Raw genomic sequence first — 12,357 nt, 5'->3', positions numbered from 1 at the left:
TCTGTCACTCAGGCTGGAGTGCAGTGGCGCGATCTCGGCTCACCACAACTTACACCTTACGGGTTCAAGTAGTTCTTCTGCCTCAGCCTCCTGAGTAGCTGGGATTACAGGCATCTGCCACCATGCATGGCTGATTTTTTGTATTTTTAGTAGAGATGGGGTTTCACCACATTGGCTTAGGCTGGTCTCCAACTCCTGACGTCATGATCCGCCTGCCTCAGCCTCCCAAAGTGCTGGGATTACAGGCATGAGCCACTGCACCCAGCCCAGTTTATCTTAATGATTGCATGTTGCAAGGAGTTCAGAAGAGCTTGGTGGGGATTAAGGGAAAATTTCCTGTTCCATCTCTGCCGGTTCACTGAAAATCAGCTGACAAAAACAGATTGCTAAGAGAAATGGTATGCAAATTTATTAATGTGCACAGGTGAGAATCACAATGATTACTTAAATATCCCATTGGGGACCACATAATTATATAGCTTTTTTCAGAGGGGAGGGAAAGATGGGGAATGGAGGTAATTCTGTTGAGCAGCAATAACTGATTACTAGGGAGAAGGAATGGATGGGGGGTTGGAAGGACAGAAATGAACTTGTATCCTTTTTGGAAACTGAATGAGCCTGAGAGATATTATTTTGTGAAAGTGTCCTTTGGGTATGGTTACATTCTTCAGTCGTCTTTTCTGCAGCAGATGATAAAATTGTTTTCCCTCCTCCCTGAGGGGGGAAAACAATTGTTATCCTTGGGGAATCTGTCTGGTCTTTTTGTAGATAGGGGAAAGTCTCTTCTAGCATCTATTGATCTCTGATAGGCCTTTAATTCAAAATACTTATACCAGGGAGCCATACTTTGGGATAGAATTCCCTGGGCTCCTTCAGCCTGGAAGACAAGACAGGCTTTGCTAAATTTGCACGTGCAATTTAGAAGGAAGGATTTTAGTTCGGGCTGTTATCTTCTGGACAATTGGACTAGGTTCTCGGTTCCATCTTTCTAAGCATCATCTACGTCTCTCTCAATCTTTCTAGGTCCTGCAGTAAAGCTAGACTACATGTAATCTCTGCATACGCTATCTGTGCTCTCTTACATGCTTTCTTGTGTTTGCCTGTGTGTGTGTGTGTGTGTGTGTGTGTGTGTGTGGTTTTGTTTTAGAGATGGGGTCTCTGTGGCTCACTGCAGCCTCAGACTCCTGGGCTCAAATAATCCTCCTGCGTTGCTAGGACTGCAGGCATGCACCACCATGCCCAGCTAATTTGTTTTTTCTTTTTTAGAGACAAAGTTTTACCATTTACCTGGCCTGTTCTCAAACTCCTGGCTGAGTTTGTTTTGTTTACCATTATTTGGAATTCTCTCTTTTCCTTCTCATCTTTACACATGATGAATTCCTTTTTAACTTTACCCAGTTTTTAACCTCTTTTTTTTTTTTTCTTTGTTTCTTTTCTTTTTTTAACTTCTCTGGATTTTGTCTCACTTTGTCTTTCATTCACATGGTACCTTCTGTTACAGTGCTTTAAATGTTTTGCTTTTTCTAATTACAAAATAAAACCTCATTATAAATAATTCAGACAGTAGAAAAGTAAAAACCATTCTCCTCGTTCTCTTTTGGTCCCATATCTTAGTTCTTAAGAATAAACAAACAGGTCTTATCCTTTAAGAATCAATTAGTGTATATATATGTGTGTCCATAAGATTTCAGCTGTATATGTAGATTTTCATTTTTTTATTTTTAAATGTGTGTGTGTGTGTGTGTGTGTGTGTGTTTATGTGTGTATGGCATATATAGAACTGCAGATTTTTTTTAAGCCTTTTTTTAGAACAGTTTTTAGGTTCACTGGAAAATTGAGAGGAAGGTACAGACATTTCCATATACCACCTACCCCTACACATGCATAGCCACCTCCATTATCAACATCACCCACCAGAGTGGTAGAGTTATTATAATTGATGAGCCTACATTCACACACAATCAAGTTCATAGTGTACATTTGGGTTCATTCCTGGAGGTGTACATTCTGTGGGTTTGAACAAATGTATAATTATATATATCCATCATTATGATACTCTGCAGAGTATTTTTACTGCCCTAAAAATCCTCTATGCCCTACCTATTTATTCCTTCTACCCTCTGTTTTTGGTAATCACTGATTTTTCTGTCTTCATAGTTTTGCCCTTCTAGAATGTTACACAGCTAGAATCATACTTCTATGGTTTGAATATTTGTGTCTGTCAAAGCTCATGTGGAAATCATAACAGCGAAGGTGATGGTATTTAGAGGTAGGTCATCAGAGTGTAGCCCTTATGAATGGGATTAGTGCCCTTCTAAAAGACACCCCAGAGAGCTAGTTATTCCCTTCTACCATGTGAGGACACAGTAAGAAGACAGCCATCTGTGAACCAGGAAGTGGGCCTTTAGCAGATACCAAATCTGCTAGTACTGATCTTGGACTTCCCAGTCTCCAGAACTATGAGAAATAAATTTCTGTTCTTTATAAGCTACCAAAGCCAGGCATGTATACCAGTAGTCCCAGCTACTTGGGAGGCTGAGGCAGGTGGATTGTGTGAGCCTAGGAGTTCGAGGTGGTAATGAGCTATGATCATGCCATGGCAAAGCAGCCTGGGTAACAGAGTGTGACCCTGTCTATAAACACACACACACACACACACACGCACACACACACACACACCCACCCCATGTTACATATATATGTAAACTCCCCAGTTTATGGGATTTTGTTGTATGTAGGAGCCTGAACAGGCTAAGACACAGTATGTAGCCTTTTCAGATTGGCTGTTTTCACTTAGTAATATGGATATCAGGTTTCTCCAGGTCTTTTTATGGCCTGGTAGCTCATGTCTTTGTAGCACTGAACAATTTTCTGTTGTCTGTCTGTACCACACACATACCATATATTGATGTACCACAGTTTATCCATTCACGTACTAAAATACATCTTGGTTGTTTTGAAATTTTGGCCATTATGAATTAGGCTTCTATAAACATCCATGCGCAGATTTTATTATGGACATAAGTCTTCAACTCCTTTGGGTAAATATCAAGGAGTACCACTGCTGGGTCATATGTTAAGAGTATGCTTGATGTTGTAAGAAACTGCCAAACTATCTTTCAGAATGGCTGTTCCATTTTGTGTTTCTTCAGCAACTATCGAGAGTTCTTTTACTTTACATCCTCGCCACAGCATTTAGTGTTCTGGATTCTGGCCATTCTAATAGGCGTGTAGTAGTATCACGGTAACTTTAGTTTGCATATTCCTGATGACATATGACATGGTACAACTTCTCATATGTTTATTTGCTGTCTATATATCTCCTTTGATGAGGTGTCTGTTACAGTCTTGAACGTTTTTAATTGAGTTTGTTTTCTTATTATTGAGCTTTAAGAGTTCTTTGAATATTATGGATGAGAGCTCTTTATCAGATATGTCTGTTGCAAATATTTTCTCCCAATCTCTGCCTCGTTTTCTTGTTCTCTTGTCATTGACCTTCACAGAGCAGAAGTTTTTAATATTAATGAAGTCCACTTTATCTATTTTTTCTTTCACGGATTGTGTGTTTTATATTGTCTCAAAGTCATTGCCATCCCTAAGGTCATCTAAGTTTTCTCCTATGTTATATTCTAGTTTTATACATTTGCATTTTACATTTAGATCAGTAATCTGTCTTGAGTTATTTTTTTTTTGGATAGGTGTAAAGTCTGTGTCTAGATTAATTTCTTTCATGTGGATGTCCAGTTGTCCCATCGCCATTTTATGAGAAAACTAGTTTTGCTACATTGTATTACCTTTGCCCTTTTGTCTAAGATAACTGGATTTAATTGGGTGTGTTTCTGGACTCTCTCTTCTGTTCTGTTGATCTGTTTGTCTTTTCTTTCATTATCACATTTTAAAATTGGATTATCCTTTTCTTATTTTTATATAGTGTTTAAGAACCACTTCTTTTTTTTTTTTTTTTTTTTATAGTTTTGCTCTTGTTGCCCAGGCCGGAGTGCAGTGGCATGGTCTTGGCTCACTGTAACCTCCACCTGCTGGGCTCAAGTGATTCTCCTGCCTCAGCCTCCTGAAGAACTAGAATTACAGGCATGCGCCACCACACCCAGCTAATTTTGTATTTTTAGTAGAGACGGTGTTTCTTTATGTTGGTCAGGCTGGTCTCAAACTCCCACCCTTGGGTGATCTGTTTACCTTGGCCTCTCAAAGTGCTGGGATTACATGCATGAGCCTCCATGCCTGGCCAGAACGCATTCTATATTAGTTGCTGTAGTTTCCTTTAGCCTGACTTATTTGATTTAATGAGCACTTATTACCTAGGTAGTGAAATCTTTTTCACATAGCTATCACCAGGCTGGAAGTTCTTTCGTATGCTGTAACTTTGTGGCTCTAGCATTAGCACCATGTCTGGTATAGATTAAGTATTCTGTAAATGGTTTGCAATGAACGATGTGTAAGACCTGACCTTTTTCTTCAAAGAATTGAAGTCTCGTGTCACATAAAATAGTTCAGAATTTAACAATAAGTAAGGCGGGAAAAAAGCATAGTATCTAAATTGCATATTAAATTATTTGTTGTAAGAAAACTTATCTATTGGGAAACTTCCCTAAATTAGTTATTTCCCTAAACATTCTATTTCTCATTTTCTTTTTTTATTTACTTCTATACTGAAAGCAAATTATTTTCTATTAGCTTAAATATGAAATTTCTATCAGCCATAATGGAAATATTTTATCTGCTTTCTTTGAGACAGCTTACTGAGTTTAGTCCAAATAGTCTTGTATTTTCTGTTATACCCAATTTCAATTTTTAACATGAATTCTAATTTTTTTTCTTGTCATTTCAGGTAAGACCATGAATTATGGCATTTCTTAAATGAAGCGTTCAAGAATGAAGTGAGAGAATGTCATATAGAAAATAAATGATTTTTAAGTTATGTCTGTTTATCTGACTGTAGATATATATATTTACCTCCTTAGTAATGCAAGAAGCCTTTGTGGGAAGCAGAGAAGCAAGCAGCTGCATTTCTTGTTCTCACCTAAGCATTACTGGAGGATAAGCCACATCAGTCTACAAAGAGGTTTTCATACGAACAAAGTAAGATGTAAATGGACCAAAAGTGAAGCACATTCTTGCAGTAAGCACTGTTACTCTCCAAGCAACCATGGTTTACATATTGGAATTCTGAAACTTAGCACGTCTGCTCCCAAGGGACTTACAAAAGTGAACATTCGTATGTCCCGTATTAAAAGTACTTTGAACTCTGTTTCCAAGGCTGTTTTTGGCAATCAAAATGAAATGATTTCACGTTTAGTTCAATTTAAGCCAAGTTCTCGAATTTTAAGAAAAGTATCAGATAGTGGCTGGTTAAAACAGGAAAACATTAAACAAGCCATCAAATCTCTGAAAAAATATAGTGACAAATCAGTAGAAAAGAGCCCTTTTTCAGAAGAGAAAAGTCACATTATAGACGAAGAAGATATAGGTAAACACAGTCTTTTTCATTACACAAATACTATAACCACAAAATTTGGAGAGTCATTCTACTTTTTGTCAAATCATATTAATTCATATTTCAAACATAAAGAAAACATGTCTCAAGAAAAGGAAAATAAACATTTCCAGGATGAATCAGAACTTAAAGATAAAAAGGTTGAAGAGAGAAAAGTAAGTTCTCCAGATCCTGGCATCCTGGTTGATAAGCCAGGCTCAGAATCTTTAGATACTGTGGGCAAGCCCGCAAGTCCTGGTGCAATACCTGATGTTCTTCCAGTTTCAACTAAACAAAGTATTGCTAACTTTCTTTCTCGTCCCACGGAAGGTGTACAAGCTTTAGTAGGTGGTTATATTGGTGGACTTGTCCCCAAATTAAAGTATGATTCAAAGAGTCAGTCAGAAGAACAAGAAGAGCCTGCTAAAACTGATCAGGCTGTCAGCAAAGACAGAAATGCAGAGGAGAAAAAGCGTTTATCTCTTCAGCGAGAAAAGGCAAGTTGTTCAGTGTGGTTTTAGGTTCTTTCACTTTTTGTCAAATTTAGACGTTTCATTTCCTAAAGAGACCTAAGAAACTTTAATTGTTCTTTAGAGCAGTTTTGTATTCTAATCATATATGTTTACTATGTCTTTGTAGATTATTGCAAGGGTGAGTATTGATAACAGGACCCGGGCGTTAGTTCAGGCATTAAGAAGAACAACTGACCCAAAGCTCTGCATTACTAGGGTTGAAGAACTGACTTTTCATCTTCTAGAATTTCCTGAAGGAAAAGGAGTGGCTGTCAAGGTAATTTCTAATTTATTTATTCTAATTTTGTCTTGAAATAAAAATACTAAAAAAATCTTCTGAAATGGAGAAGGCAAAGCCTTTCATTTTTCTATTTGAATTTTATGGTTTTTATTGTACATGTGATGTATATTCAGTACTCCATTTATTTTGTGATATACATTATGCTAATCACTTCATTTTATTTTGTTAGCACTAGTGTGTATACTTTGAAATTCAACATTTATAAAATATAAAATAATCAGTATATTAGTTGAATTGCCTAACAGCTGCCAGATTTTTCTTCAGTGCAATGTAAATATGTATACTATGTAACTACTCTTTTAAGATAGGAGACATAATTCGTATGTTAGGCTGTTGTTTTTATTTCATGGTCCTTTCATATTTGAAAGTCTAAAAATTTTAATTACCTTACTGATAATTGAATTGGTAATCATATTAAGGAAAACAATGAGCTTTGCTTTGCTGCTTTTTTTTTTTTTCAGTTTGAAAATATTGAAGATAATTTAGACCCATTTAAATGGACTGTTTTCAGAGAAGTGTTATAAAATATGACTAATGTGATTGAGTGTCTTTATATCTATATTAAGATTATCATAATTAATGAAAAATTTGAAAACATAATGATAGATATTGCTTACATTTCATTAGAAATCTATTAGTGCTTATTTTTAATTTGCCATTCAGAAAATTGTTTTAACTTAGATCACATTTATTCTACTTTTTAACAATTACCTTGCTGAAGAATTGTCTTTGAATAATGTACCCATTCTTAATTGTGTGTTGTATAACACATACATTATTATAGGTAAGCTTCAGTATTTTATGGTCCTAAAATTTGGGATTATATTTTATATTTGTATACTCTCTTACTTAAAAGAAAAGGTTCTCAAATATACATATGCTTTTAAGTATATTTCACATTTCAGTGATATAATGAGAGCAAAGGTCTTAAATAGAATTACATATGGGCTTAGTCCATTTGGGCTGTCATAATAAAATACGTTAGACTGGGTAATTTATAAACAACAGAACTTTTTTTTCTTTTTTTCTTTTTTTTTTTTTTTTTACTATCTCCAGTAATGGGTATAAGCAATAAACAACAGAACTTTATTTCTCATAGTTCTGGAGGCTAGGCAGTCCAAAATCAAGGCACCAGCAATTTGATGTCCAGTGAGAGTTCCATTCCTCCTAGACAGCAGCTTCTCATGGCCTGCTTATATGGCAGAAGGGGCAAGGAGGCTCCCTTCAACTTCTCTTACAAGGCCAGTTGTCCTACTGATGGATTTCTGAGTAGTTTTGAGTTGTAATTTATTATTAATAGTCTTGCTAATTGAAACTCTGAGGACTCTTTTATCTGGCATTACTGATCCCAAATCTAAGGACCTTTCAATACTATGAAAAAATGTGATACAGGAATGTATATTCAGATCAATTATGAATAAAAGTCTAGATAGTCTGAAAAGATGTGTCACCCTTCCCTTAAATAATCATCTAAAAACCATTGAACTGGACAAATTGCGTAAGACATGTCAGCACGTATATTCTCGTGTGAACTTTTCCAGCTAAACTTTTTGTTATCAAGAGTTGAGCTTTTTAAAAGTGATAGAATTGTTATAAAACATCTGTATGAATATTACTTTTTTATGTGTCTACCATATTTATGGTAGCTAAATATAGGGAATTATGTCTGATACCTAATGTCCTGAAAAAAAAAAAATGAGTTATTTATTTTGTGTGCTACATTTATGGCAGCCACATTTAGGGAATTGTCTTTGATAATTTTTTTATTGTTTGTGATGAAGGTGATCTCCTTTCTTATATTTTTAAATTAAAAAGAAGAACTTTGACTATTTAGAAAGAAGGCAGCACAAAGCTTTGTAGGGAATTAGAAGAAAGAAAAGATAAGAAAATTAAAATAATGTATATTTACCAGCCTCAGATTACATAACACTGTAATGTATTAGAGTTTATTTGCGTTCATCAGATTAAGCTGCCCTGCCTTAAGCTCTAATAGCAAACAACATCAAAATCTCAGCCACTTGGCAGGGCGCCGTAGGTCACACCGGTAACCCCAGCTCTTTGGGAGGCCGAGGTGGGAGGATCACTTGGGTCAGGAGTTTGAGACCAGCCTGACCAATATGGAGAAACCTTGTCTCTACTAAAAATGCAGAATTAGCTGGTGTGGTGGTGCATGCCTGTAATCCCAGCTACTCGGGAGGCTGAGGCAGGAGAATTGCTTGAACCTGGGAGGTGTAAGTTGTGGTGAGCTGAGATCACACCGTCGCATTCCAGCCTGGGCAACAAGAGCAAAACCCCATCTCAAAAAAAAAACAAGTAAATAAAAATAAAAATCTCAGTGACTAAACAAAACAGTTTTATTTCTTGCTCATGCAAAGTCGACAGTGAGTTTGGGTAACTCTTTGGCACAGTGGACCTCCATGTGGTGGTTACTTTGATCCTGTCCTGTTGGCTGTATTATAATTGAGCCTTCCTCTATGATTTCTATAGCAAGGAAAGAATATTTCAGCAGAAGTTGCCACAGGTTTCTTCTACTTATAACATATTTATCCTGTCTGATTGCATGGCTTGAAAAGTACAACCTTTTGTATTCTTGGAAGGGGAAGCAAACTGGGTATTGGTGGACATTAGTAATGTCTGCCACAGTATTCCTTCAGAAATTATTCTTTGCACATATATACCAAAATAAACTCATTCTGTATATGTTTTATAATCTGTTTTTTAGCTTATGATGTATACCTTCCTGTATCAGTAAATGTTCCTTTATCCTATACCCAGTTTGAAAATGTTCTTTATATAACTGATTAGATCCAAATGAGGATCTAGTCTAGATCACACATTGCATCTGATTATTTCTCCAAGTCACTTAAAATATAATGCATTTCTTCAGCCATACCTTCTTAACCTGCACCTTTAAAACTGACTTAATTGAAGACATTAGGCTGGTTAACATGCAGAATGTCTCACTTTCTGGATATACCTGCCTTCTTTCTTCTCAGTGTTTCTTTCCTTTTTGTTTCCTGAACATTGGAATTTAAATATAATGGCTTGATTGATTGAGTTAAACATTTTGTTGTCAGAGCACATTGTAGTTAATGTCATGTGCCTCGTAATGCCTCATATCAGGACACACATGACAATTGGTTGAACCACCATTAGTAATGCTAAGGATGACCACTGGGTTAAGGTGATGACAGTCTGCTTTTTGTTGAACAGTTGTGCTGGGACCATTATCTCATCAACCATTAAGCTAATAATTTCCAGACCTAATGATTTCATTAGAGTTGCAGAATGGCCAATTTCTAATTCTCCCACTCCTGCATTATAATTGACATTCTTCTGTAAAGTAGGGCCTTCCTTCATCAACTGAAGCTATCTGGGTATTCTCAAAGGCAAATTTTACAGGAAAGGAAAGAGGAGTGCTTAACTTTTTTATATCTAGTTACCAGTTTTCAAAATAAGGTGTTGTTTTAATAGCTGCCTCAGTGATTAAATGAAGTTTTTTGTACTTAAAAAAAATATTATAGACTCCTGGTTTTTCTAAGTTAAATGTCTTTCGTTCTTTCTCTCTTCCCTCCTTCCCTCCCTCCCTCCCTCCCTTCCTTCCTTCCTTTCTTTCTCTGTCTCTCTCTCTCTTTCTTTTTTTCTTTCCAGAGTCTTTGTTACCCAGGCTGGAATGCAGTAGCACAATCTCTGCTCACTGCAACTGCTGCCTTCAAGGTTTAGCCCAGCTCAGCCACCTGAGTAGCTGGGACTCTAGGTGTGCACCACCACACCCTACTAATTTTTGTATTTTTGTAGAGAGAGGGTCTCACTGTGTTGCCCAGGCTGGCCTCAAATTCCTGGGCTCAAGGGATCTGCCTGCCTTGGCCTCCAAAAGTATTGAGATTATAGGTGTGGGCCACCTCACCCAGCATGTTTCTTTCTTTCTTTCTGAGACAGAGTTTTGCTCTTGTCACCCAGGCTGGAGCGCAATGGCATGATCTCAGCTCACTGCAACCTCCGCCTCCCAAGTTCAAGTGATTCTACTGCCTCAGCCTCCCAAGTAGCTCGGGTTACAAGCGTCTGCCACCATGCCTAGCTAATTTTTTGTACGTTTGTAGAGACAGGGTTTCACCATGTTGGCCAGTCTGGTCTCCAACTCCTCAGGAGATTGAGACCATCCTGGCCAACATGGTGAAACTCCCGTCTCTACAAAACACACAAAATTAGCTGGGTGTGGTGGCACCTGCCCGTAATCCCAGCTACTTGAGAGGCTGAGGCTGGGGAATCACTTGAAGCAGGGAGTCCGAGGTTGCAGTGGGCTGGGATTACACACTGCACTCCAGCCAGGGGACAGGGTGAGACTCTATCTCAAACAAACAAACAAATAAATACATGGAAACAAGTAAAATTAATTAGGCTGGGCGTGGTGACTCATGCCTATAATCCCAGCCCTTTCGGAGGCCAAGGCAGGGCGGATCACCTGAGGTCGAGAGTTCCAGACCAGCCTGACCAATACAGAGAAATCCTATCTCCATTAAAAGTACAAAATTAGCCAGGTGTGGTGGCACATGCCTGTAATTCCAGCAACCCAGTGGCCTGAGGCAGGAGAATTGCTTGAACCCAGGAGGAGGAGGTTGTAGTGAGTCAAGATTGCCCCACTGCACTCCGGCCTGGGCGACAGAGCGAGACTCCATCTCAAAACAAACAAACAAAAACCCTATTACATGGCTTATGTCATGTAATAGTATTTTTTTTTAACACTTTTATAATATTATATATAGAAAACTATATAAATCATAAGTTTACAGTTCCATGATTTTTCACACATGAAATACATACAACCACCACCCTGAATGAGAAATAATCTTATGAACACTCCAAACACTGTCCCCAAAAAAGTTCATCAATTTTTCAGAATTATGTCAGCATAATTTAGTTGTGCCTCTTTTTGCATTTTATATGAATGACACATCACATGTTCTTTTATGTCTTTTTTTTTTTCACTCAATATTATGTTTGTGAGAACCTTCCATATTGCTGGATATAGTTTTCATTTTTCCTTCTGCCAGACATTTGGATGGTTTGCAGTCTGGGAATATTTAAGAATAGTACTTCTGGGTTGTGTCTTTTGGAAAACATATGTCTTTGTTTCTTTGGAGTATATACCTAAGAGTACTATTGCTGCTCACAGAGTGAGCATATTTGCATCATTAGTGCATACTGCCAAATGGTTTTGCGTAGTGCTTGTGTCAATTTATACTTTCACCAGAAGTGTATGAATCTTCTATGTTCTGCTTTCCCTCCAACACTTTATTTTGTAATCTTTTTTTGAGACTGAGTGTCTTTGTCATTCAGGCTGGAGTGCGGTGGTACTATCTTGGCTTGCTGCAACCTCCACCTCCTGGGTTCAAGCAGTTCTCCTGCCTCAGCCCCCCCAGTAGCTGGGATTACAGGCGCCGGCCACCATGCCCTGCTAATTTTTTTTTTTTTGAGACGGAGTCTTGCTCTGTTGCCCAGACTGAAGTGCAGTGGTGCCATCTTGGCTCACTGCAACCCCTACCACCCTGGTTCAAGCGATTCTCCTGCCTTAGCCTCCCGAGTAGCTGGGACTACAGGCACGTGCCACCATGCCCAGCTAATTTTTGTATTTTTAGTAGAGACAGGGTTTCACCATATGGCCTGGCTGGTCTCAAGCTCCTAATGTTAGGTGATCCACCTGCCTCGGCCTCCCAAAGTGCTGGGATTAGTCATGAGCCACCGTACCTGGCCTAATTTTTGTATTTTTAGTAGAGACGGGGTTTCACCTTGTTGGCCAGGCTGGTCTTGAATTCCTGAGCTCAAGTAATCTGCCTGCCTTGGCCTCCCAAAGTGTTGGGATTACAGGCATGAACCACCACACCGGCCTTTTAAAATCTTTTTAATTCGAGCAATTTTGTTGGGTGTTAAGTGATATATTTTTTTTTTTTTTTTTTGAGACGGAGTTTCGCTCTTGTTACCCAGGCTGGAGTGCAATGGCGCGATCTCGGCTCATTGCAACCTCCGCCTCCCGGGTTCAGGCGGTTCTCCTGCCT

General features: G+C 38.1%; 1 protein-coding gene across 3 annotated transcripts in view; it reads left to right on the top strand.

Annotated features, from left to right (window-relative positions):
• PNPLA8 (patatin like phospholipase domain containing 8) overlaps nucleotides 1-12,357 on the top strand; it is a 65,644-nt gene that overhangs the window by 6,793 nt on the left and 46,494 nt on the right. For 2 of the 3 annotated variants that reach the window (XM_017546876.2, XM_017546874.2), the window contains exons 2-3: nucleotides 4,847-5,988; nucleotides 6,131-6,280. In XM_017546876.2, the coding sequence (XP_017402365.1) occupies nucleotides 4,936-5,988; nucleotides 6,131-6,280 (1,203 nt within the window). In that variant the 5' untranslated portion in view covers nucleotides 4,847-4,935. The remainder of the gene's footprint in view (nucleotides 1-4,846; nucleotides 5,989-6,130; nucleotides 6,281-12,357) is intronic. The other variant, XM_017546877.2, reaches the window with a different exon arrangement.

The sequence above is a fragment of the Cebus imitator genome, unplaced genomic scaffold, assembly GCF_001604975.1.
Source record: "Cebus imitator isolate Cc_AM_T3 unplaced genomic scaffold, Cebus_imitator-1.0 Scaffold192, whole genome shotgun sequence".
NCBI classification, from domain to species: Eukaryota; Metazoa; Chordata; class Mammalia; order Primates; family Cebidae; genus Cebus; species Cebus imitator.
This window is presented reverse-complemented; position numbering and strand designations above follow the sequence as displayed.